Source organism: Chenopodium album, chromosome 12 (genome assembly GCF_948465745.1).
Source record: "Chenopodium album chromosome 12, dcCheAlbu1.1, whole genome shotgun sequence".
In the NCBI taxonomy this organism is placed as follows: Eukaryota; Viridiplantae; Streptophyta; class Magnoliopsida; order Caryophyllales; family Amaranthaceae; genus Chenopodium; species Chenopodium album.
The window spans coordinates 3,755,825-3,782,758 of NC_137845.1; the positions used below are offsets into that span (position 1 = coordinate 3,755,825).

The following is a 26,934-nucleotide window of genomic DNA, read 5'->3' on the forward strand; positions in this document are numbered from 1 at the left end:
AGTCTTGTGTTTAATGAAAAGCCACTCCCAAAAAAGCAAAACTCCTACTTTTGGATTATCAAACTGCACTATTGACTTCAACGACATCACGCTTCAAAAGGTAATTACGTATATGTAGGGGTGAAGCTAGGATTTGAAATTAGATACAAGACTTGACGTATTCAATTGGTTGATTTTTGTATACATATTTCTTTTATACTTCGTATATATAATTCTTAAGAATTATATTGTATGAAATCATGGCAATTTTTTGATAATAAAAGATTGGGTAATGTAACAAACTAAGTATAGACCGGGAGTACACAAAATGGATTCTAGTTCTTTTGTTATTTACAGCAATAACAACCACCTTGCCTGTATGAATCCTGCCATTGGTGGATCTAAGATTTACTCTAATTTACAAGTAGCCGTGTCAATAGAACATCTGCAAATGGTATAGAACATATTCTGTAAGAGTGATTAGGCTAGTGACAGACCTTCGAGGGAGCTGCTAGTGTAATGAATCAGATCTTCTCATTGTACTGATTCAAAGCAGCATTCAGCATTTCAGCTTCATGTTGATCAGATGACCACCCATCCATTAGTTTTTTGAGCCAAAAAAAAGGCCTAATAACAAGCTCTGTCGATTTCTCATTATATTATGGTGAACTTTCTTTTTGAATATCTTGGACTAGCAATTCCTTGAAACAATCTGGCCTTGCAGAAGTAGAATTTATTTTTAAAAGGATTAATCCAAGATCTTTTCACCTGTTGAAAAGAGGTTCCAGACCACAGTTCCAACCAAATACAGCCCAACTGAAACCTCGAACACATTATCCCAAGAACCTGAGAGTAATAATTATAAAATCATCAGAAAGCTGCACAACATCAGATAATGCTGGTTTTTTTTTATGTATGTCTCATACAGCACTTTCAACCTCAACAAAGTTATGGTATTTGCAGTCATATTAATGGCAGTATCACTTTATGATGCAAAAAGGAATTTTGGTTCAGTCCCACACTAGATTAGCCAAAGCTCACTACAACATGCTATAATTTCATTGACTTTGATCACAATATGACACAACCTTAAATATAGGGTATGAGAACAAACCATGTTGCAAAATATAGCCGGTGGCTGCTGTTCCCAGGACACCCGCCAGCACTCCAGCAGTGTTTGAAAGGCCTAACAAGATCCCCTGAGGGCAGTTCATAAGAAAAGATTAAGGGAACAATTCCATCATTATGAATAAGAAGTTTTTACCTACTGCAAACTCAGTGTAATTACAACTTATGAAGCCTATTATAAACATTGGGGGTGGGGGGACTAAGTTACAAATACTCACAGAGTACCGAGGGGCTATGTCTTGATGATTTGAATATAGGCCAGATTGTGAGAACGCATCAGTTCCCTAGTTATGACAGACAAAAGAAGAAACAAATGGTTGTTAGGATCATTACTAGAATCATGCATGATTTAACAATGCAAACAATTTCAACGAGTAACTAGATCTTTTTATACATATCTAATTTTAAAAGAAATTCTCTGGCTAGACCAATGAACTTGTACACAATAGGATTGATTTGTCATATATAACAATTAGTTTGTAGGTATATATAAGTGAAAAAGGTCATACTAAAAGATCCTGAAACTATGTGCAGATGATTTTGTTTCCGAAGAATATCACAAGGTTTACTTCAGCAAACCAAAACATGATAAAGGTGGTCATGTGTAATATGCAAACTGTTGATTAATACCAGGCACTAAGCTAGCACTGTCTGCACTGCCTTCACAATCTCATGAAAAGAAAAAATTACAAACCTGGCTGCAGGACATGCAAAGAACAGCCATTGCAGGTGAATCAACATGGCTCAATTGAGTTAGAAAAAAAGCAGGTCCAAGAAAACCAACAGTTTGCATAATCTGCAAAAAGAGTAGACAAGTATTGTTAACAAAACAATTTAACTTTGTTACTGTCATTGAATATTGGCACAAACTTTTATGATCAAGAGATCCATTAGCTGTATCAACGATACACAGCCAGCATAAACATGCTTGCCGTAGAATACTGTAACAGACACAAGACTTCAAATTCAAACGCAGTAAACTAGAAGGAACTTAATCAACCAGTGGTTATACTTAAAAGATTATAGGCTCAAAAGTTACATTACCTTACGAACTGTTGTCACAGAATAACCTTTACTCACAAGAGTATCTGCAATCCAACCACCGAAATTTGCAGATATTGCCATTGTAAGCCAAGGCACAACACATAACATTCCAGAATCTGAAAGATTAAATTTCAACACCTGTTGAGCAGCATAGTACAAAGGAGGAAAAAAAATGTCATGATTCAAGTATTTTTCTTATTATTTGATGCTCAAATTAAATAATTCAGAAGAACAACTAAATCACATCAATTATAAGAGATGTCAACCATGCTAGCACAAAAGGATGTCACTCTAATAATCATATATATCAAATACAACAACAGTCTTTCTGGTACAAGAATTGAACTGAAGATTAAGAAGTACAGGTAAAACGTACAAGTAAGAACAGGAGAGGGGGGGGGGGGGGGGGACCATAAAACAAATGGAAGGACCTCTTTAAGAGCAGATGACTCTTGTCTATTGGTAGCACAGTACAGATTCTATAGGCTGTCTCACTAATAAGTACGAGTAATAGTTAATCTTAAGTCTTAACTGAAGTATTTCCAGTGATGATAGATTATCATATGAGAGCAAAGGGGCACGAGTGCATGCACAAGGTGTTGCTGGCTTCATTCAATTATCACTTTTAAGTCGCATAGCTTTCTCAGAATAAGCATCATATGGGGTGATCAATCCTTAGACAAATAAAAGTATTAAACTTCATTTTGGTTACTCACTAGTCACTAGCAGGTAGTAATAGAAGAAAGATGTCCATGGGGTCTCATAAGATTAAATTTACTGCTCACTATGTTCAACAAGATGATTTCATCCAATCGTTTAACTTTTCACCAAATATCTCTACTCAACTTGCTAGACGCTACTGGCTAGGGACAAATCATTAATCACACTTCTGAACATGTGTAAAAAGTCAAATGACGAGGACCTGTACATAAGTGTCCAGAATCTTTGCGTTAGTTCATAAATAATACTTCGTACTTCATATTTACAAATTTGGGCTGCAGTTTGCAGAGAGGTTATTTCCACATCAAGCTGAGAATAAAGCAACATGTATAGTAAGCTTATGCTAGAATATTGAAGTCCCACCTGGTGATAATATGTTGGCATCCATGTAAGAATGATAAATGTTCCCCAATTATGACAGAAATGAGACACTATCAGAGCCCAAACTGGTGCTTTTGACAAAATTAACTTCCACGGAATGCTCTTAATTGGCTCTTTGGATAAGCTGCTGCTGAGAATCAACTTTTTTTCTGCAGGCCGCAATGAAGGATCTTCAATTGGCGAGTTACTTGCCTATGTGTTTATTGCCCAGCACAAAGAGAGAATAGAAAAGGACACAAGTTGAGAATATTAATTAGCAAATATATTGAGTCTGAAATCCATGATTAGGGAAATTGCAATGAAATACAGTATAAGAAATTACCTTACTCAGCCACACTGCAAACCATACAGTTCCTAAAGAACCAAAGGAGTAAAAAACTGAAGGCCAACCATAAGTATGTATTAAATATGGTGAAAATGCCAAGCCTGTTACAGATCCAAGGTACATTCCACTATACACCAATGCCAATGATCTACTTCTCTCTGACACAGGAACCCATTTTGAGAGCATATTGTTCATGGCTGGCATGGCAACACCCTGGAGAATTACAGAGAAAACAGAACTTAAACTATGTTATATTGGACATCAATAATCTACAAAAAAAAGTTTCAACCTCGCCAATGCCCATGAAAGCACGAGTGACAAGTAAGAATGGCAATCCAAGCTTCGCAGCAACAGGAGTAAGAGCAGTAGCGATAGACCACCAAACTACAGCAAACCCAAGTACAGCTTTGCCACCTAGAGTATCTGCCCAAATACCCCCTGCTATCTGTACATCAAAGTTGCCACTTAGCATATTTAACTTTGAACCAAACAAAGCAAAAACTACCACATGTCCATAAACCATAACTATAGCAATTAGTTTTCTCTAGCTAATCTAAAAAGATGCCTGAGATAAACATACAAGCATATAAGCTAAAAGTAGGTTGACTCGAATAGCCTAAGACATATGATGGACACAAGACATAGCGGAAACAAGAAACGAACACAAAACACCCAAAATTCGGAGGATAGGAATTGTCACCTGTGTAAGAAGATAGCCCCAGAAAAAAGACGACTGTATCAAACCAACAGTGGTTGGATTCCAGCCATACTCAGCTGACATTGGAAGTATAGCAATGCTCATATTTACCTGCCAATCAACATCTGTTTAAAGTTACTCACCCTCGCATAGACCATTGCAGTTGAATGCACATTACATGCTTATGAATTATGGAGTATAAATCATACTTTCGAAGTTTCATTATATCATAAATAAGGATTGCTTTAGCAATGGACATGTACATACGCTAGGTGACCAACAAACAACCTCCATATATACTTTGAATTGAAGCAAGCCATTGAAAAGCTCAACTTCCCTCCCCTTTCATAAATTGTTTTATAACACATCAACTCTGAGTGCCATCAACCATCATTAACAATTCAATTATGACCCAATAGTCCCAAGTCCCAACACAAGAAGTTTAAGGATGTCAAGATACACGGAACATTGAGTCTAATTAGTACGTTTCAAGATCCTCTCCAATTACTCGACAGTCCAAAATAATTAGAGGGGGATTTGCAAATACAATTTCCTTCTTTTAAAACATCTTCATCTATCATTCTAATAACAAGACATCTATATGGCCTAGTCACTATTACGAATTCGTACGTATTAACAAACACATTTTTTAATGGAGGGATAATATTAGCAAAATGACACATAATAATTGCAATTAATTGGTTGTTACGGAGGTAGTTGTTATTCTTGTTACTATACTAAAAATGGCTTAGTGTTCATCAAGTCAAGTCAGTCAAACTTCAACTACATTACTGTAAATTCCGTTCATTCAAAATTATTTGTCACATTGATAGTGTAATTCTACAATCTATTAATGATAAAAACCCCATGTCTAGATTATAAATAATCGAAATCAAACCCTAAACTTTAGGTAAATTAATAGTAATAAAATAAATAATTAACAGAAAAATAAAATAAAATTAGGATTAAAAAATTAGTAAAGCTTACTCGATCCATATTACAAAGAAGAAAAGCGGAGAAACATAGAATCACAATAATCCACCGTTTAGGAAACTGCTCCCACCATTTCTCCTCCAAAACGACATCGTTTAACGAGTCACGGAACTTCACTGACTCAGTAGAAACCGAGTCAACGGTCACCTCAAATGGCTTCGGCTTTACGTCAGCCCAAACTTTCCCGAAACTTCTTCTTTTCCCCGAAACGTTTCGAAATTCTGCGGTCTCTAAATCCCGCCGGAAATTCGATGGAGACCGATGAATCTCCGACCAGAGTAACCGGAAAGAAAATCGACGGCGACATATAGATTCTGGAAGCTTCGGAGAAGTTAAAGAAGAGGAGAGAGAAAGTGAATTTGTGATGAGAAACGTTTCGGCGTTCATCGGAAGCGCCGGAAACTCTCACAAGTACTGTACAATTCTTCAGTGAAGAGGAATTTTTTTCTTTTTTTAAATTTTAATTTTTATTAATTTTTTACTTTATTTGGGTTTTATCTGGAAGATCTTATTTTGAGCTGATATTTTATTTGCTAACCGGTTATCTTTGTGACACGTGGCATAGAGAATAGATTAGATGGTGGAAATTGCGAGGCTAGTCGTTATTTGTAGGAGTGCTATTCCTTAACGGAATTCCGAATTTTGCTTCACCTAGCGCGGGTTATGATGACGTATAAGCAAATTGTTTTTTTTTTTTTTGGTGATTTTAAGGTTTAATAGTTGGGTGTTCAAATCTAATCTAATGAATACTATGGTGCAATTTATGAGAATTTTATCCTACATTCTTGATTTGTGTTCTCGAGTGGACAAATAGTTCAGAACTTTTAGTTTATATCAATAAAATTTATGATCAGGTAGTATTTATATGATTTACACCGTACTTTTCAACTTAACAAATGCATAATTCAAAAATTTTAATGTACAATATATATGTACAAAGTATGTTAATAATCTTTGAGCAATATGATCATTATGCTACAACTAATTATTAGTACTTGATCACCATTTTTATGCAACTTAATAATTGTGAAATTTAACCAGTGAGATCTTGGCATATTGTTCAGATTGAAGGCTCATGTACATTAAATTCAAATTCTCTATCCACATTTGTAATTTGTTCATATTACCCTTTTGACCTTATAGTTTTCAATTATTTGGACAAAAAAAATTGTGAAATTCATATATAGAGGTCAGATTATGAAGATTATTTGGTGAGTTCTTAAAGCCCAGAAACGAGGAAAAAATTGGTTGGAGTAAGGCCAACGACCCACAATTCTTCCATATAGTATAAACAGGCCCAAAACCAGGTTAACAAAAGTACAAAACCACATTGCCCATTGGGCTTATGAGCCAAGGAAAACTAAGAAACAGTCGGTTAAATATTATTTGGGTTTCAAGCTTACGATTGTTTGATCATCAATGCATTTTTTGATAGTGAAAGATAACTTAAATGGTTAAAGTTTTCCTCCTGATTTCTGATGATATGAGATCGATTCTCATTACTTGTCCTATTGCTATCTAAACACCAAATTTAAAATAAAAAAAAAAATATGCATTTTTTTATCTTGATTGAATGGTTAATAAGAAATTAGAAATCATTTAGAGCTTAGACCGTCTCATATAAGAAATTACTTGTATAATTTAGTTACATGGAGATTCAAATGATGAGCTAATGTTTCGTGAACATAAGACATATATCCATGATTCAAAGTAATGGGCTTTCAAAACTTTTGTTGTCATTACTGATCGTGGGTTATTGTACAACTATTTGGACTCCTGTGTTTGCTACAAAGCCCATCTTAAACTATACATATTAGATTTGATTATGCTCAAAATCATTGCATTATTGTTAATGGAGCTGTAAATTAGAAGGAAGATGGCCCTAGCTAGTAGACCTTGATTCTTGAGAGGCCACTATCAATCTAATTTAAAGTGACTCGAGGGTATGTATTATTAGATGTGATGCATTTATCAAGGATAGAGGTCATTTGTTGTATGGTTATTACTATTATGCATTAATAAACGCAATTGTATTAAATTAAAGAACTTTCTACGAAGTAAGTAGAATTTATTTCATGTGATTTTTTTTAATCAATTGGAACCATCACAATCAAATATAAGTAGATAATTTTGCTTTGGCCTAGTATATGCACCATAAGTCCATAAGTGTATAAAAAATTAACAATACATGAGAAATGAACATTATTGAAGGGTTAGACAAGCATGTGGCAAACCATTCAGTTGGACAGAAATGTAGACAATATATGTCCCGCAAACTTTATATTATAACTTGAATGAATAAGTGTTTCTGATCACTCATCCATTGCATAAAGTTAACTTCTGAGAAGTCCATTTTTTGTACATATCGAGTATGATATAATGTACTGTGTAGATTTATCCTTTTCAACTTTCATCATAATTTTCTGGTTGCCCGCTAGTAACGAAACAAACTTCTTCAACGACTTGCATGTATATGATTACGTTGAGGAATCAAACCCATAAATTTTTGTATTTCCTTTTTGAACCACGGAAATATAAATAATAAAAAAAAATCTAAGTTGACCCAACAGATCTGACCTACGTGTTTAATTTCGTAATTATTTTGATCCCAAAATATGGCTATCCTATGTTTAGGTCATTTTGACCTTTGGCTCATTCGAATTGCCTTAGCTCAACTCAATATATCGGCTCAAAAATGTGGTTCATCCGATGGCTTTATTCGAAATTGGCCATGGTTTTGGTCACTAGGACAACATGTATTAACTATTAAGTATTAACTCAATATTTCATTTGATTGCAATCAATAAATGAAATAGTTTATGGGTCGGTTTGGTAGATAAGAAGTTTATAGGGTTCAAATACAATCAAATAATCCAGGTCACGAAAATTGATATAACCTACAAATTATTAATTTTGAGTAGTCGAATTTTGATACATAGGTCTCTAGACCAAATCATTACATAAGGGTTAAATATAAATGTACAACATTCATACAAAACCATTATTTTGCTTACTTTTGCCTAAATAAGTTTGGTTAGGGAATATCCACAAAAGCTTACAAGTAGTTTAATAACTCAAAATCTTTAAAAACCTCACAATTAAGCATGGATTCCACTTAATTAAATGATAATCCCAAGTACCCTTCGTCCTTCCCACATGCAACTTTTTAATTAGTGCTTCAACACTTTTACACAAAGCAAACAATACTAATTGAGAGCCATTATCAATATCAAAATCTTTATTCATATTTTTTTTTAATTGGAACAAATTATTGATATTTATCAATTTACTTTATTTATTTTTTATGTTTTTGTGGTGCCAAATATTTGCATAGTTTAAAGCACGGGGGAGACACATAGGCCTCCAAAAATATATTTGGACCCAAAAGAAAATCATGGAGTTGGCCCATTCGTAAAGAAAGGGATTATTGTAATTTTTAAGTCAGAACTCAGAAGACATACATCATGTGGCCCACTTAGTTATCTTCCTGTAAAATAAAATCTGATTAATTAAATATATTTTAATTAGGAAAATTAGTGGGTGTAAAGTTTACGGACTAATAACTAAAGAAAAATCAAAAGTAAAGATTACGGACCGACCTCTAAAAAACAAAAACAAAGAAAGTAAAATTTGCGTACGGACCGTTGAGTTGGTATTCTAGGTACAGCTAGATTCTTGTAGAAAATAAAGATGACATTTTTACTATTTTAGGATGCTAATAAATTTGCAAGTTGTAAATGTCATGTATATGATATATTGGCCTTTGGTAAAAGCAAGTAATAATATAGAATGAGACCTTCATAAAGGTTAATTAACAACGAATAAAAAGTTTTCAAAAAAAAAAAAAAAAAAAAACAACGAATAAAAATGTTCATTATGGTGAGCCAATAATAATAATAATAATAGGTCATATAACGGATATGTTATGCCATAATGTTAACTTTGACATTAATTGATGTGGAGTATGTATCATTCTACAAAATATATATGTTATAACGATGAAAGTGTACGTTTGAATTCATTTCCCAAAATATTCAACTTTGGTGTGAACTTAATTACTAATTTACAATAATATTTCCCACTTATATTTTCCTTAAAAAAAATAAACCATGATTACAAATGTACACTTTTAATGTAGAAAAGAGTCAAACTCCAAAATGTTAGTACAAGTGTATACAACACCATGAAGCGGCTAAAACATTTCGCACATTCATTACACTTTATATAAAGACAAATCAGAGATCAACTCACCAAACTAATTAGGAGTGAGTCTTCCATGCAATTAGTACATAGTAGAATTCATAATTTTCCATGCAGTTGTTAATGAACGTATTAAAATGGCGGGTGAAGAAACTGATCTGACTATATTTATTAAGGTTGAAAAAAATGTTTTAATTTCTCTTACTCAATAGAGGAGATCAGTGTGAGTTAATCATACATACATTCTTAATTCTTAGCTATGTACAGTCCTCTCGGTCTCGATCTTTACCATTCCGATCCTTTATACTTTAGAAACTCAGAAATAATCATGCAAAATTAATGACCAAGCAAGCTTGGTGGAGTTGGTGAAGAACTCACCTTGTGACCTCAAGTTCGAACCCCACCAACTACATTGTTTGGGAATAGGAGGATTCCATTACCTCTCCTCTCTACTCTCAAGCGTTGACCGGCGGAGCTACACTGGCTTAACCTATGAGAGGTGCCGGTCTTGTAGGTCCTTCATCTTACCTTGAGGAAAAAAAAAAAACATGCAAAATTAATGACATTTCTCTAGAAATCAGTGAGCAACAAAAGGTATACTACATTTGCGATTAAACTACATACTACATACTCGGTGCGTATGTATGTGCTTCATCACCGCCATAACCCTGATTAGTTATTAGGAGTTGTATTAAATCAAGGCTATTTAGGATTATATCATGTGAATAATCCTTAAATTACGGTAACATACTGTCTTTATCATGTGTACACCACAATTTTATTATAAACTAATTCACTGCACTTACTCATCCATTCCAACGGTTAAATTAAGATTAAACTCCAATTTCCAAAGGGATTAAGGGTTCAGATGCATCTTGATAGTATAATCACTGAACAAATTAAATTTACACAGTACATAATAATTTGTATTTTTTTTTACTGTCAGGTTTACTCGCAGATTTTAATCACAAAGTTTGTCATTATATATATATACTACGTACTTCGAATAACTAAAACAAAGTTAATGATTTTTTTAGAAGTTTTTTTAAATGAGTAGTTGTTTTAATTAGTTTCTCAAAAAAAAATATTGTTCTTATTAGCAAGTGTTTAGTGAAACATATAAACTAGGTTATGAAAATAACCTTGACTATATATACAATTGGTTGTGCAATAAAAAGTTGTCTTCTAATAAGTTGTATTTCTAGTATCCTAAAATTGATTATAGTCTTATACGAACTACGGAGTATTAGATTTGGCCTAATATTTACCGACGAAACTTAATACAACTTAAAAAATGACTCTCATAAGTCATATTAGATTTAATAAAATAAAATATCCCGTACTAGAATGCTATCATTTTTAATAATCTAAAATTAAAAAAATTGTGATATACACTGTAAAATATACTTCGTATGAAATTAAAGGGAGAGAGAATCCCTAAATGTATGTTTCCAGATCCATTATGAGACACAACAGTGTGTACAATAATTATTACGTAGTATTATTCTTAATTAAAATTAAAAATTCCTCAAAAAAAAAAAAAAATTAAAATTAAAAAAATAATTTAAAAAAATAAATAAAATAGATGATTATACATGCATGCAGGAAGCATCGGATTCGCCTTGAAGGTTGAGTTAGAAAAGATAATTGGCGTTACGTACTCATAATACATACATTCTTTCTTTGGATTTAGACATATAATCCAAGATTGATACTCAAAACCAACCCTAATTTCGAAGTTTACAACTATATAGTAATATAATCTTATACGTAGTACTTCGTAATAAATAATCTTATATTACATGGTTGATTAAGTTTTAACTGATGATTTCAATCAATGTTGTTGGTTAGGGAGGTGTCACATTTAGGAAAACATTGCACGTGTGTACCCATGCATGTCCTTTTCCCATGAAATTCCAAAAATCTATTTAAGTTAAAATTAGTTTTTGTAATCAATAATAATATTTAATTACTGTATTTGCTTCTTATAATCCAAAATTTCTATCATATATTATAGTAGGTGATACCTTCAGACATGAAATTTGTTGTTGTCATGTCAATGGCAATTGAAAATGAAATGAGTGGTTGTGCACATAATTGAAAGCAAAGTGATATATTAACCATTAATTAACATCATATTTATGTATATGCAAGGAGCATGAATTTGTCTTAGGCTATCTTTTTTTTTTTTTTTTTTTTGTTAGATATGGGAAAAAACAAAATCCTTTTCTACCGCTTTAGATTTGATAATTAATTTGATTTGATTATTTTAACTACATATGAAATATCTACCGCTTTATCATGGTCGAGTATTATAATTAATTTGATAAATGCAAAAAAAAATTAAGATCGACTAATTAAAATTGCTAGTTATAATACGGAGTAATAACGGATCAGTATAAAAAACCTTAATATATGAAATCCGTAGTACTTATTATCTTGTTTTATTAAACGAAAAAACTTGACATTGATATGCATTTTCAATTATTCACCAAAAGACCATAATAAGCATCCAAGAAATCAAGTTGCAATTTTTTTTCAAAGGGTAACCATATAGGATTCCTTTCTAATCCCACACTCCAATTAATATTTATTAAATTCCATATTTAGAAAATAATACTCTTCATCTCTTCCATATGTCACATGATATCTGCCACCACCCTTGTACTTCTCCCCCACATTCTCAACCCTATTCCATCATCACACTACAACACAAAAGATTAGATTCAATTATCCCCAAAAGCATAGTACTAATTATATTTTCTTTTTCTTATTAATTACTCTATCGCCTAAAAGATTGTCCCGTTATTTCATATATTAATATAACTAATAATCCTATTATTGTACTTATTTAGAATAATATCCATAAATAAATATATTAATGATTTTAGACACAAGATTGTAAAAAAAATAACTCATGAAACAAGACTTAAGCTAGCTTAGGGACGGAGCCACGGAGGGAATAAGTAATTAATCGCAATGATTATACTCCCTTAATCTCCCAATAAAATCATCCAACTGTAGCATCATAAGATGCTATTATATCCCTACTACAAGAACTTTCTCACCACCTAACCTCTCCTTTCTTCATTCCATCCATTTTTCCATTTTCTCTCTCCTCCAATGGACTGAACCAAACAACCCTTTAACAAACTTACAAAAACTCCATTAAAATGGCACCCAAAAGCTTAGCTTCTCACTTCAACAAGCTCTTTTACCCTTTCCTCCTTATTTTCATTCATCTTGGTTGCTTCTTCTCCTCTTCTTACAACAATAAGAATAATAACAATAAAAACGATTTCAATTATCTACAATCAAAGAAAAGAAAATCCTCTAATAACATTAACAATAAGCTATCCCCTAAAAGAGCGTTTTCATCTTCTTGGTGTTTTCTAAAGCGCGTTTTCACCTCCTCTAATAAACGTATCACCCAACAAACACGCCCTTCAACTCCTACCAATACTACTACCACCACTTCTACGACGTCGTTTTCGTCTCCGAGGTCGTCTCAACACTCTATTGTTTTACCCATTCATGACTCGGACGAGTTCCGCTCTCGCCCGCGTAAACGCCGATCCGAGTCAAGGTCCGAATTCGACTTATATGAAAACCCGTTTTTGCCCCTACGCAATGATATCTTCCCTTGCCCTTCTTGTGGTGAAGTGTTCCAGAAGCAGAGCCTTCTAGAACAGCATCAGAGTGTTAAACACGCTGTTTCAGAGCTCCGAGATGGTGATTCGGGTAAGAATATAGTATGGATCATATTTAATACGGGTTGGACGGATAAAAATAAGCTCCCGAAAATTCACCGTATTTTGAAGATTCATAACTCCCAAAAGATCCTCGCGAAATTCGAGGATTTTCGCGAGGCAGTTAAGTCTAAGGCGGCGCGTGATGTTGCACGCGCCGCCAGTGGGGCTACAACGCGGCGGGACGAGAGGTGCATTGTGGACGGTAATGAGTTGTTGAGGTTTCATTGTACGACGTTTTTGTGTAACTTGGGGCAACATGGTAATTCTGCTTTGTGTAGCCAGGTTTATTGTAGTGCATGTGGAATTATTCGGTCAGGGTTTTCGCCTAAGTTGGATGGAATTTCCACTTTTGCCACTAGTTGGCGGGCTCACGAGGCGATCCCTAATGACGTGGAGGCCGAGTTCGCGTTCATGAACGTGAAGCGGGCTATGCTCGTTTGTCGGGTTGTAGCAGGTCGTGTTGGGTGTGATCCGATGGTGGCCGATAAGGAGGACCCGGGATTTGACTCGTTGGTGGGCCGGAGCTCGGCCGGGATGGGTAAGATGGATGATGATGAGCTCCTTGTTTTTAACCCGAGAGCGGTGCTCCCTTGCTTCGTGATTGTATATTCGGTGTGACCTGATCAAGTTATTTGGGTTGGGTCAGGTTCAGTTCAAATCGGTTTACAACGACAAATTTACTGATGGTATCATGTGGAGAACACGTGAGGTAATATCATGTTGGTCGTTGGATGATGATAAATTAAAGCATGCATGTGTTTTTGTTTATGTAGTTGGAACTTTGGTTGACAACCATAATTAAACTTGTAAATATTTTTCTAGTACCACTTAATTAGTCTGGTGTCATCATCATGTGAGTCTGTTGTTTTATCTAAGTTAGAAAATTTGATAGTTTTGATGAGGGAAAAATAGATGATGTAGGTGTCAAAACCTTCAAGTGATGTTTGATATGTGTTGGAAGGTAAAATTTTGGTCATGATAGTTGATGTATGATCTTTAATTAATGTAATATTTGCAATACTATATACTTTGTAGCAAATTAGTAACTGTTTGTGTAACAAATTTCCCCATCAATCCCAAATATGACTGGGCGTGAATGTGCGGATATTATATACTCTGTATTGTTGTTCTTTAATTTGCTATATACGTCTTTTACACAACTTATCTTTTTCTATTAAGCAATTTATTGTAAACATGATCCTGACTAAACATTAACCCTCACGGGTTGTTTGGTCTATTATTAGGGTTCAAACATTTAAAACTAGAGGGGAAGGTAAAGGAATCTCTACCCCTAAACAACAAAACTAATTGACGACTCCATATATATTATTCCCACTCTAGAATGTGTATTGCACTTTCTCCCTTAGACAAGAAACCTAACATTACGTATACGTTGAGGCATAAGTAACACGAGGTCCAAATTTGATTATTATAGGATCATTCCATTGTACATTTGTTTTGATACTGAATAACTTTTTTTTTTTCTTTTCTTGGTGAGACAAATCTATGCAACTTAACTATATAATTAAGCATTGGAGTATACAAAAGTACAAATTATGATCATTTCATTAGCTAATTAAGAGAAGTATATATCAGTTTTGATAGTTTCAGTAGGTAATAATAACACTCTAAAATTCTTTACTTGGAAGATCAAGAAATCAAGAATCTCCCAACCAGATCCAGCATGAAAAGAATTTAACATTGATTAAAAGTAGTGACTAGTACTAAATCCTCTGTTTTTCATCATACTTCTAGGATAAATCAAACATGTTTCAGTACATCAACAATCCTTTTTTAAAAGTCAATATTCACTCTGTTGGGATTATTTCCCCAACTTCCTACAACTCTCCAAGCTTGAGGAAACAAGAAATTATTAACTTGTCGAGCATGGGTTTACTATTATTATTATTAGTAGTAGTAGGACTAGTAGCATAAAAGGAGTGTTTCCAATATAATGTAACAACGCTTCAATCATGAATCATGTGAATACTTATTTCGATTTCATAATAATCTGTATTTATCTTACAAGTTCATAATTAAGCATAATACACTACATATGAGTGTGTACATCTCATATGCCAGTAAGATTTAAACAATACATCAATTTAAGACCTAAAATATCATGATCCTAGAATGCTAGAACCGGCCATCAAATGATAATTTATTACCTTGAATCAATTAAATACATTCTAACTAATCTGTAAAACAGTTCAACTATATACGTACTTAAGCAGGACAAAAGCACAGTAGTAAATGGAAAGTATACAACCATATGACTAAATGAGTCATGAGCAGAAGAAAAAGTAGCCAAAATCAACGCTAATTACTAACTTATGGGGCCATTATATTGATTTCATTCACCTTACTTTATCTACTTTGACTGGAAAAACAAAAAAATAAAGATATAAAATGAACAATAAAACAGAAATTCACCGTAAATTGGGCTTCCCGGCCCACCGGGCCTACACCTGATTCCATACAAGGCTACAATAACCATTAGCAGAAGAGACACACCGCACTCCATTATTTTACACATAATAAAGTAGTTTGAATTGTAGTCAGTTTCACCACCAGTACTTTAATCCGTGAGCTACGTCTTTTTTACTACCACCAGTGACAAAGTTGACTAAATTCTAACACTAAGTATGTGTGTAAATATGTAAGTGATTCAGGGTTATCTGTATCGAATGGTGTTGAGCCCATGAGAAAACCCACATGTGAGTGGTGTGTTGTTCCACATTAATTGAGTTTATAAGTGAGAGTTTGTATTGGGATGTGTATCCCACTGATAGAGTATAAAACATATTTCTGGACCTCAACCATCAGCTTAAACTTTTGGTTGAGTTGGTCCTTTAACATGGTGCCAGAGCCAGCGTGACACAAAGGTCACGAGTTCGAATCTCATCCGCCCCTCCTTCAAAGTGGAATTAATTCGCACCAGGTATGGGTGGGCCTGTGTTGCATCCACATTTCAAGCACAAAGGGCCTTTCATGTGAGGGGGAGTGATAGAGTATAAAACATATTCCTAGGCCTCAACCATCAGCTTGAAAAAATAAGAAAGTTATGTCCACTTTATAAGGGTAAGGGATTACTCCCCTTATTGTCATATGGTTTTAAGGTGGAACCTTCTTGAACGGTTGTGACAGGTGTGGTTGAGTGTTGTATAAGTTTTATTGCCAAAAATTGCAATTGTTTATTAACCTCAACAATTTTGAACTCCATGAAATAATTATTCCTAAACATTCTACATCAACCAAGATTAGGTATGAGTTAAAACTTGCTGATTGGGGAAAAAGTTGTAAAAGTTAGTAAGCTGCAGAAAGTTCGTACAACATCTTTACAGTTCAACAAACTTTTACGAAGTATAATAACATGCTTTGGTTTAATGGCAGCAAGATGATCATTAAATCTTGCGGGAAGTTTGTGTGGGGCCGTAAGCTCGATCATCATTAGACATTCGAGACATTTAATTGAGCGAGAAAGAACATTGGGCTGCTTAACTAGCTTCGTTTCTTATTTTTTTGTTGGGCCTTTTTTTATTAAACTAGTTGTTGGCCCGCGCGCTACGCGCGCGGTCCCTCAACGGTGATCCTGCTTCTGTGATTAGTGTCTAATTACCTGTTGTGTATCCTTTAATGTAATTCGCCATATTTCGATTGTTTTGTTGCATGCTTTGATTGATTATGAGTTCTGTATAATTCGAAGGTGTAGTTTCCTAGACTATTTAACTTTGATGATCATGCTATAGATGGGGACTCTAATTGTTTGTATATCAATGTAAATTTCACAGTAATCAACAAAATATTGTGCTTCTATGAGCTTTAGATTCTGATGGGTCGGTGTAGCCTCAACAATTGGGCCTATCTGGATAAAGCCAAGGCTCTACTGGACTTGGTTTGAACCCTTGAGGAATTTGTCCCCATTTTGAGGATCTAGCCCAAAATGTTATGCTCTCCCCATTTTATGTTATTTTTTATTTATTTATTTTTATTTATTTTTTTTATTTTTTAATTTTTTTTTTTTTGTAGACAAAATTGGTTAAAACAATAAGTATATGAACCGAAGAGAGTAGAAAAGTCTTCTTTCAGGTCTTACAAGGATATGAGTAGTAACAATTTTTTTTTACTGATGTTCTCTTTGATTATTACCTTACTATATAACAATTCCATGAGAAACCTTTTTACTCCAACTTTTTTTGCTTATTGGAATGAAACCATCCTAATAAATTAATCTATCTATAGCTAACTAAGATTAACGAGCAAATGAAACTATCTTGGAATTATTGAATATTATTGATAGGAAGAATATTTGTTTTTTTTTTTTTTGCAATGCGAAAATACATTAAGTACGACATACAAACTTATATTGATTGTACATTTGTTTTTCTAAAATTATTACATAAGAAATCTATTTCATTTTCGCCTAACATACAAATTTCCTTAAATTAAAGGATTTTATATGTAGACGTCGTTGTCCCAAGTTAGTTAGTAGGTGTTGGGTTTATCCGGTGAAAGATTTTTCCATTTCTTTCTTGTAAACACCAATACCATTTGCTTCAACGCATAACTTGGGCGTTATTAATAAACTTTAATACAAGTATGGTGCCGACGGTGTTGATTAAGCCGTTGGTGACATAATTGTATTAAAGAATATTTTAAGGGAATACGCTATCACAAGCTCTGGCGATAACTCCCTTTTTACCATCAACTTTGGGGTTGAGCATGTCTAACCTTTTGTGTGTAGAGGTATCCTTAGGAAAGCTATTAGTGATTTTAGATTGATGAGAGGAGGGAGGAATGTATTATTTTTTTGGGTTGTTTTTTGAGCCATTTTGTAGATGAGAGACGGTGAATGATATTGTTGTGTTATTGTTGTTGTAAATGAGAAGTTCAAGTGCTATATTTATAGCCAGATCAAGATAGAGAAAGAAATAAGAGAGGGCCCATTTTTAAGTATAGCATCTAAAATACCCCCATGAGTAGATTTAAGTGCCCCACTCAGACAACTATTATTTGTCGGATATACCCACGTGGCCCACACTTGGTTCCCATCAACTCAATCACAACCGTCCAAAAATTTACATGTGAAAATGTAGCTTTTTAATTTCTTAAAGGGCAAAAAAGGAAAGTAGGCAGAAAGAAATTAAGATATTAACGAAGAAAGAAAATCAATTAATTTAGTGTTTATATTTTAATTAGTAGTAGTGTAATAGATTAATTGGACCCAATTAAGCTAAGTCTTACTTCTACTTCCTAAACTCACTCTCATAATATATAGTCCTCATAGAACGCATTAGAACTGTTATTCAAGTAAGCGATGTACAAAGTTTATAAAATGGGTTAAAAAAAGCATTTTCTAAGCCCAATCATAAAAAGTGGTTATCGGGAACAACCGTTCTCTTTTCCCTTCCACAGAAGGAATATGCAATGTATATCCTACTTAATCGTTCTATTGATAAAGCAAAGAAACACTTTTTAAAGCCAACCGTTTGTTTTTTTTTTTTTTTTTTTTTTTTTTTTTTTTTTTGTATAAAATCATTAATTTGCTTAGAAACTTATTTATTTATACATTATTATGACTGAGTAGTTTTATAAAGATTTCTGCATTTCAATTACAAGAACTATTAATGATTCCAAAAAATTGAACATGGCTTGAGAACTACCGTGTATAGAAAAAATAAAAAAAAATCCATCAAATCACCCAACTAAAACAATAAACAACCACATAAAAACAGATTTGCAAAGTTAATAATAATTCTATTGCTTTATTGAAACAATATTTAAATTACATTAATCCTAGAATACATAGAAAGTAATGTCGGCTAATTTGTGAGAGCATCTAAAGTACTAATGCTTGAAATCGTAGAAATGTTTATTTTTTTTTTTTACCCCGGCATCCATAATCAGTCGCCTTTGTGAATCTTTCATATTGGCACACTTCTCTTAAGTTATTCGTAGGAAATTGTTGAACCGAACGGATTGCACGGTGTTTTTTTTTCGTTGTAAGACCCAAATCATTGGCTTCAACACGTAATTTGGGTGCTATTTAGGTATGTAATTGCCAATATTTACATAGGTTTTTCTATTGACAAATTACCTAAATAGCCGTTAATGAATTCTATTACAATTACGTAGCCTACGCAGTGAATTCAACTGAAAACAACGTAATTGCAGTAAAGTTTATTATTAGGGAATACATTACCATTAACTTTGGAGTTGATTCCCTTATTTACCATTAACTTTGGTGTTGATTTTTAGTAATTCGATATATAGAATGGTATTTTGAGGTAAGCCGGTATTTTTTTTGGCTAATAAGAGGAAGGTGAAAGCTAGTGTGATCTTGCATTATTTTTTGAAGCATTTTGTGAGATGGGTGTATTATACTTGGTAGAGGATTGTTTCTGTTTTTTTTTGTTTTTGTTATGTGAATTGCAAAGCAATAGCTCTATATTTATACACACAATCTTTTTTGTTTTTTTTTTTTCTTTTTGTTAAAAAAAAATAATGTGAATTGCAATTGCATGCATTGCACGTAGGTAGTTCTATGAAATATTTAGGAAGTTTATATCCATAAAAAAGGTGTATATATGTTTGTAGTGTTATAATATATCTCTATGCTTTTTTTTTATTTTTTGTCTTATTGATAAAATTGGAATCCTATGTCTATATGTACAAATAAATTGTATGATTACTGATTTTAGACATGCTGAAGTGTCCTTTTTTTTTCCATGTTCTCGTTTATATTTGTTTCAGGCTATAAATATATGATGCATTGTTAAGGCTGACAATATGTGAAGAAATTCATCTTTATCTATTTGCTTTTATTGGATATTATAAGCTGAAAATTTATTCTTGCTGTCGACATTGTTCATTTGCATGCTTATCTTTATTGCTTTGTTGTTCAGTGGGTATGAATGACAACTCTTATTGATTTGTCATTAAAATTACTACTCACTGAAAGCTACGACCAATTCAGTTTCTATGAATGCAATGTGATATAATAGACTATATGGATTATCCAATAAATTTATATGAAAGCTACGACCAATTCAGTTTCTATGAATCAACTTGTGATCATCATTAAATTGATTATCAGCATAATTGCATATAGCAATGGACAAGCTCTTTATTCTATCTTTGAATGCTTAATTGCGTTCACAACTGACAAACCAACCCATACTCCTTCCCCAACCTACTCCCACTCCCACCCCCAGCAAAACCACCTAAATTATCAAAAAAACAAAATGATCCATTAATTTAAAATGTTAAAAAAAAAAACCCAATCATACCCACATTAACCCCAATTAAATCGTAAAATTCAACTTGAGGAAGGTAGAACTTTGAGCCCAAACTTGAGAAATTTCTTCTGTTATTTTTTTGTCTTCTCTACATTGATACATCAATGCTGATAAGTAACTTACTTTATGTTGTAGTTCACATGGCTACAGTTCACAAAATAAAATCAATAAACCAAGTATATTGTCCTTGAAATCTGAATTCATTTGTCCTTCACTAATATCTGTATTCATATAAAGAAGCTAGCAGAGTGTCATGGGTACAGCTTTAAACGAATGGTTACAGCTTTAAACGAATGGTGGATGATAAATTGCAATGGCTGTCCTCTCTGAATAAGTGTCATGCATGCTTCTTTTTTGTGCTGCAGTATCATAATACCTTATGGAGGTGCTGCTTTCAAAATTGTTGAAGTTTATTGTTAATGTGAATTATTTGTATTAATGACTATTTCTTATAATTTTATGCAGTTCTTTGAAAAAGAGTGTAATAATAAATTGAATATAAGCAACATATATAATCTACTATATATTTATAAATATAATTTAACATCTGCTTTAATTTAGCAATACATCAGATCATTATCCTGGTACGGTGTTTCCCTGGAACAACAACTGCTGTTACTGTTCCTGGGAAACCCTCAAAAGATTAACTGCTACAGCATTCTACTCCTATATACATGAAATTATGAACCTAAGCTGTAGATTAAGTACTACATGATGCTGGAGTTTTATATAAAATACCTGGGCAACTATTTACTGTGCTTAGTATTTAGCAAAAGCAAAGTTCTTATAGTTGCCCATATATTTATAGTCTAGCAAAAGATTTAATATTTAGAGGATGTGTAGGTAGTGCACCTTAAATTTCTGTTCTGCAGTACTTCATTAGGCTACTATATATTTTTTTGTAGTCTAGAGACGATCATTGTTCGTGGCAGATTTGATGGAAGATTATTTCAGTTTCTCAGTCTTCACAATTACAGGCTTGGCTTGCTTTTTCTCAGTTTCCAGAGGCACAGGTACATCTTGAGCTTGATCCTTTTCTGGTGATATCTCTGGGTTGTGCTTCTCTGGAGTCATTCCGCCAAAGCAAAGTTTCTTCTTTGCACGGACTTGTGATAGCGGTGGCTGGGACTCATTTTCGTCACCTTGGAATTGCACAGGGCTTTTCCCTAAAGATTTCTTGCGCTTAAGTGATTCAATATCTTGCTGAGGTGACTCCAACGTTTCAGTGAAATGTCGTTCTTGTGTATGCTTTTCTGAAGAATCCTTCATGTTTGGGGTTGGAATGACTGGTTCAGGATTTGCTAGTTGCATTGTCTGCTGTTTAGCTTTTTCATTGGCATCTTTTGCTTGGTTGGAGCTGCTATCAAATGGTTGCAGAACTTCTTGTGTCTCAAGATCTTCCTTCAGCTCAATACTCTTGAGAGTCCATTCCAGGACATTGTTTTGGCCTAAATGCAATGTGGGGCCTACTTTAATGAAGAACGGCTTGTTGCTAAGCATGTCTTGAATTGGCCTGAATGCATCGTGATCATCCTGCATTGTGTTTATCATCATGTCAAGCATTAGTATTAACTTCAAACTTGTAACCGTTATAATATATATCTTTGGTTGTTTATTATGCTAATATTATCTACTTAGATGACTATATTTCTTCTCTACTCTATTTTTACTTCCTTTTTTTTTTGATATCTCTTTAGGTGAGACTGATTAGCAGGGTTATTCTACAATTCATGCTTAATTAAGGGATTGTGTTCTATGTTACTATGGTATAAGATAAGTGTGCTTGGCATTTTGAACTTTACTGGATCGTTAGACATGTCAAGGCTGATTGCTTATTCAAAAATCTATATTCTTTATTTATCTTATGTTTAACTATGCTCTTGTTTGGTTAAATTGAATTTGGTTAATTTTAAGCTTATCAATTTTCTTGCTTTTAATTATAATTTTATAAAGTTTGAACGTTCGAGCATTCTTTGGAATTTTACAAAGCATATATAAACTGTTTTGAAAATTAGAAGCTAGGTACATGGTAAGTGTAATTTACCGCTTCTTTTATGGCGTAGATTTCAGCTGCACTTCTCTTAAACAGTCTTTCAGTGTCATCGTTGAATGTGGTGAATGCCATAGTTCCTGTGCCATCGCTAGCCTCAAACTTAAAGGTAGTCCTGGCATAAATTCAAAGTAATTTTTGTTAGGTACAATATTAACAGATACGGTTGGCTTTAAAAAAGAGTATTTGTTATACCTCTCAGTGCAGATGCATTCTTTTTTATAACAAGAAGTGCAAGAATAACGCTTCTGCAGTGGAAGGTTGGTGCGTTTCCAGCAATTCGAACAGCCTGTATATGCATTCACCTTTTCTAATTCTGCATTCTGAATAGTTACCTCTATCCATAGAAGTTCTTCTTGTATGGTGTTGCTTGGCTACAAATTTATTATAAGTTACAGAATATCAGTTAGAGCATGCACACTTAAGTACCACTGAGTTGTGAACTTCTGAGAGGCTGTAATGAACTATTTTTTACCTTTTTCTGCCGCAGCTCAGCGATTGAAACAACTTTCTTGTTTTCACTTGGGTACTTAACATCCAATATTCTAGCCTGTCTATCTAATACCTTCTGGTGAAAGAGGTTAGCCCTGCACATTGTTAATTATAGAGACCATCAGCATACTATAAAGGTTGTTGTTTTTGCTTAGCTAAGTTTTGGAGATTACCAGTCAGATAGCTCACGTGCACGATCTCCTTCAGGTTCATAGATTATTCGAGTGGACATACCAGAATTCATTGAAAATCCTAAATAAAATAGATAGTGTTTATTTACTCATAGCAACAGATCATTCAAAGAACTAAAGTACAGTAGCTTTTGTCTTACTACGGCGAGTATGTGGTTTAAGAGCCCTGAAACCTATAACCTGGAATGCTTCTGCCCAATTAGTTAACTTGTCAAAGTATTTTGGTGCAGTTAGATCATTCCACAGTGAGATGGTGAGCGGCTGATCACAACTGTTACATGAAATGGTTATTGTTAGTGATTTCAATTTGTAACATGTATCCAATAATATTTTGAGTATGCCTAAACATTTAGCTGTTTTTATTTTAACCTTTGATCAGTAATGACTATTTCTCGCACGAAGCTTTCTCGCTTTCCATCTCTGGCTTCAACTTTCCTTGCTTCTTCTTCCACATATAACACCACACCCATCACATCTGTAAATTCAGACAAGTTTGTTAATGTTCTGTTAATTTTATTTTTTTGTGAAACTGTTATGTGAGTGTAATATACCGCATTTCTCATCAAGATCAATTGCACGAGGTATACTCGCTATTGGTTGATAGTTAGGCAGAATTGGTCCGAGCTCTGGATGAACTGGTTGGATCACAGTTCTACTACCAAAAGTCATTTGGTAGGGAAATTGATCAAGTTCAGTTCTCCATTTTTCGTCAATGAACTTAATAGGTGCAGCAGAAATGTCGTATTCACCTAGGTACTGTAATGCTTCTTCAAATGCTTCAATTTGATCGCCGAATAAAGTACCTCGCATCCTATTACCCTATAAAGCAGAAAATGATAATGAAGTAAGTGTGCCTAATAACTATATTATAAACTTCCTTAAAATTATTAACTATACATGCTTTGATATTTTACATGTAGAATAAGTCTTTTTATGTTTGAGATTTAAAGTGCACAGAACACGTTCTTTCTGTAACATAATTTTTGCTAAAACAAAGTGATTTTAGCACTTATGTACTTTACATTATAAAAGACAAAAAGAAGGTTACTCAAAATATCTAACTATATTAAGCTTTGTAGAATAGCATATTTAGAAGATGTTTTGAGATTTTATTGTAAGGTAAATCGATATAGTTTTTAAAAAAAAATACCTTGAATGCTTGATGATATAATTTGAACATGATGATATAATTATAAAACTAAAGTTCACCTGACTCATGCTTGATGATATAATCTAATTACCTTGAATGCTTGATGATATAATTATAAAACTGAAGTTCACCTGACTCATGCTTTAGCTTTAAGTGTACTTTATTTAATTGCATCTTAAGCTGAACATGATTATAGCATAAGTAAAAGCATGATTATAGCATAAGCATGATTATTATAAAAGTAGTTGATATAATTTGTCTATAGCCCACCATAACTATTTACACTATATGCTTGTCTAATTTTTGTACAGCCTACCATAATGCTTGACATAATTTAGACTATACTCAGGAATATTCTTTTAATTCTATCATAACTGTAATAGAGTTAGTATGAGAAGTAATAAATACATACCTTTTCATCCTTTAGAAGTAAAGTTTGGAATCTAACTGTTTTTTTGGAAGATAGTGTGTCCCTCCCCTTTTCAGCAACAACTACCCTTACTATATAAGCCTTGCTTGCTGCATTTAACTGATTCAAGTACACATACTCTGGCTTCTGTCTAGCCGTTTTGTATTTTTGATCTGTGTGTATAAATGGTTTCATATTATTTTGTATAGTAGTAGTTTTAGTTAATGATGTTAAATTTTATAACATTTAAAATTAAATTTTAAGATTAATTGAGCTAAAGGATAATGTAAGCAAGCTGTAAAAGAAGAGACCATACCTGCCATGGCTGAGCAAGGCACTGCTACTTTGTTTGATATCTTCTGTGAAAAAAAAAACGAAAGGCAAAAGAGCAAATACCTTTATATGAGTCAGGACAGATTTTTAAAATAGAGAATAGAACACAGTAATTGGGGAAGCTTCTGGTTACAGTGTTCAGAATAGCAAATGTTAATTTTTTATTCTTCTTACTGTTTGTACTGTTCATTCCATACTTTAGGTAAAGAATTCCAGCTCCCTACTGTACTTTTGAATTAGCTTTTAAAGCTTGCAAAAGTTTACTGTCTTTATAAGTAATAGAATAATAATATGTTATTTTTATATAATAGACAGTCATATTGTAGTAAAAATATTGCAGTACAATCTTCCTTTTTTTAAGGGAGTGGCTTTTACAATCTGTCATAATCAAAGCAGACCTACAATCTTCCTTTTTTTAAGGGAGTGGCTTTTACAATCTGTCATAATCAAAGCAGACCTATATTTCATAGCATTTCTTTCACACACACACATACACACACACACACACACACACACACACACACACACACACACACACACACATATATATATACACACTCCACAGCTCTTAATATCAATTTCTATTTCATGTTTGAATACAAAATTTATACATTTCAATAATTTTTGGGCTTTTAAATGCAGACTCTATGACAATCCTAATATATATCTTAAAGATTAACAAATATCCTGTTTTTCCTTGAGCACAAAAGTATAGCTTTTTTAGATCTTAGATGCATTACATTGAATGTAAATGCGGATGAAGTTTACCTCAAATCGTAGATTGTCAAATTCAAACTCAATGGTCATAAAGAAGGATAAAAATTTACCGTAGATTAAACCTATATTGATTATACTGACAACTAAATGAAAATATGAGTAAAATTAAACCGTAGATTGTCAAATTCATACTCAATGGTTATAAAGAAGGATAAAAATTTACCTCAAATCACAAGAAGTTTCAATGTAGGAAGCTTAGATAACGGTTCAATGCGAAACTCGGAGTGCACCACAATAGAGGAGAGAGTGAGAGGACAGAGACGTATTCTGGAAATTAGCTGTGTATAGGAAATAGAGGCAAAGCTAATAATCTCTATCAGGCTTTATGAAACTCAGGCTCTTTATCGAACCTTAGGAGGTTCGAAGCGCACAAAATGTTTATATATGACATGTGCAATATGATACCTGGCTTGTCACTGCATGTGCAATATTATACCGGGCTCTTCACCATTGGCAAGAACAAACTTTATTGCAGCTTCAACACTCTCGAAAGAAAACATTAGGTCTAGAATTAAGTTCTGGCTTTCTAAACAACTTCTAAGCTGCATTTCTCAACTCAGGGTGCTTTAGCTATGACAAAACCATGCTCACAAAATTGCTCTGGAGCCGCTTCTGAACTTTTGAAGGACCTGAAATTGAAATATAGTTAAATAAACTTGGTTGAGTTTCAAATCAACAAGACAAGCTCTTTGAAAAAATCCATTTTACCCACATCTAAGTATCTTACAGTAATTGACAGCATACATATACAAAATTACAATTTGCTTCATTTACCATAAAACACAAAGTAACATAGTACAATAACTAATAGGCAAACAAATTCGATAAATTTGGACAAATTACCCATAAAAAATGTCATGGAGTAGTGGAGTAGCACCTTACACCTACCATTGTCTAATCATTCTTTTAATCAAGAACAATTTACAGTGCAACACAAAGACCAAGTAACCAAGTATTAATTTTAAAACAATTTCAGTCTTTATTTATCACATATAAGAAACTCTTCAAATCACCT

The 26,934-nt window shown here is 33.3% G+C and overlaps 3 protein-coding genes across 3 annotated transcripts; 1 reads left to right on the top strand and 2 right to left on the bottom strand.

Moving 5' to 3' along the window:
* Nucleotides 1-264: 264 nt before the first annotated feature.
* Nucleotides 265-5,768, bottom strand: LOC145570079 (sodium-dependent phosphate transport protein 1, chloroplastic-like). Its single transcript, XM_081629073.1, has 10 exons — nucleotides 5,262-5,768; nucleotides 4,278-4,385; nucleotides 3,867-4,022; nucleotides 3,575-3,790; nucleotides 3,235-3,444; nucleotides 2,152-2,289; nucleotides 1,802-1,903; nucleotides 1,326-1,391; nucleotides 1,094-1,178; nucleotides 265-825 (listed from the first exon to the last, which is right to left on the bottom strand). Exons 1-10 carry the CDS (start codon nucleotides 5,652-5,654, stop codon nucleotides 728-730), a joined length of 1,572 nt encoding a protein of 523 aa, XP_081485199.1. The 5' UTR covers nucleotides 5,655-5,768; the 3' UTR covers nucleotides 265-727.
* A 6,689-nt stretch (nucleotides 5,769-12,457) lies between these two features.
* Nucleotides 12,458-14,242, top strand: LOC145571657 (uncharacterized). The gene has a single exon (XM_081630682.1). The coding sequence runs from the start codon at nucleotides 12,641-12,643 to the stop codon at nucleotides 13,835-13,837; it is 1,197 nt and encodes a 398-aa protein (XP_081486808.1). The 5' UTR covers nucleotides 12,458-12,640; the 3' UTR covers nucleotides 13,838-14,242.
* Nucleotides 14,243-21,057: 6,815 nt separating this feature from the next.
* On the bottom strand, nucleotides 21,058-23,466 carry LOC145571658 (uncharacterized). Its single transcript, XM_081630683.1, has 5 exons — nucleotides 23,233-23,466; nucleotides 23,043-23,154; nucleotides 22,763-22,941; nucleotides 22,562-22,682; nucleotides 21,058-22,050 (listed from the first exon to the last, which is right to left on the bottom strand). Exons 1-5 carry the CDS (start codon nucleotides 23,301-23,303, stop codon nucleotides 21,463-21,465), a joined length of 1,071 nt encoding a protein of 356 aa, XP_081486809.1. The 5' UTR covers nucleotides 23,304-23,466; the 3' UTR covers nucleotides 21,058-21,462.
* Between the last annotated feature and the right edge of the window lie 3,468 nt (nucleotides 23,467-26,934).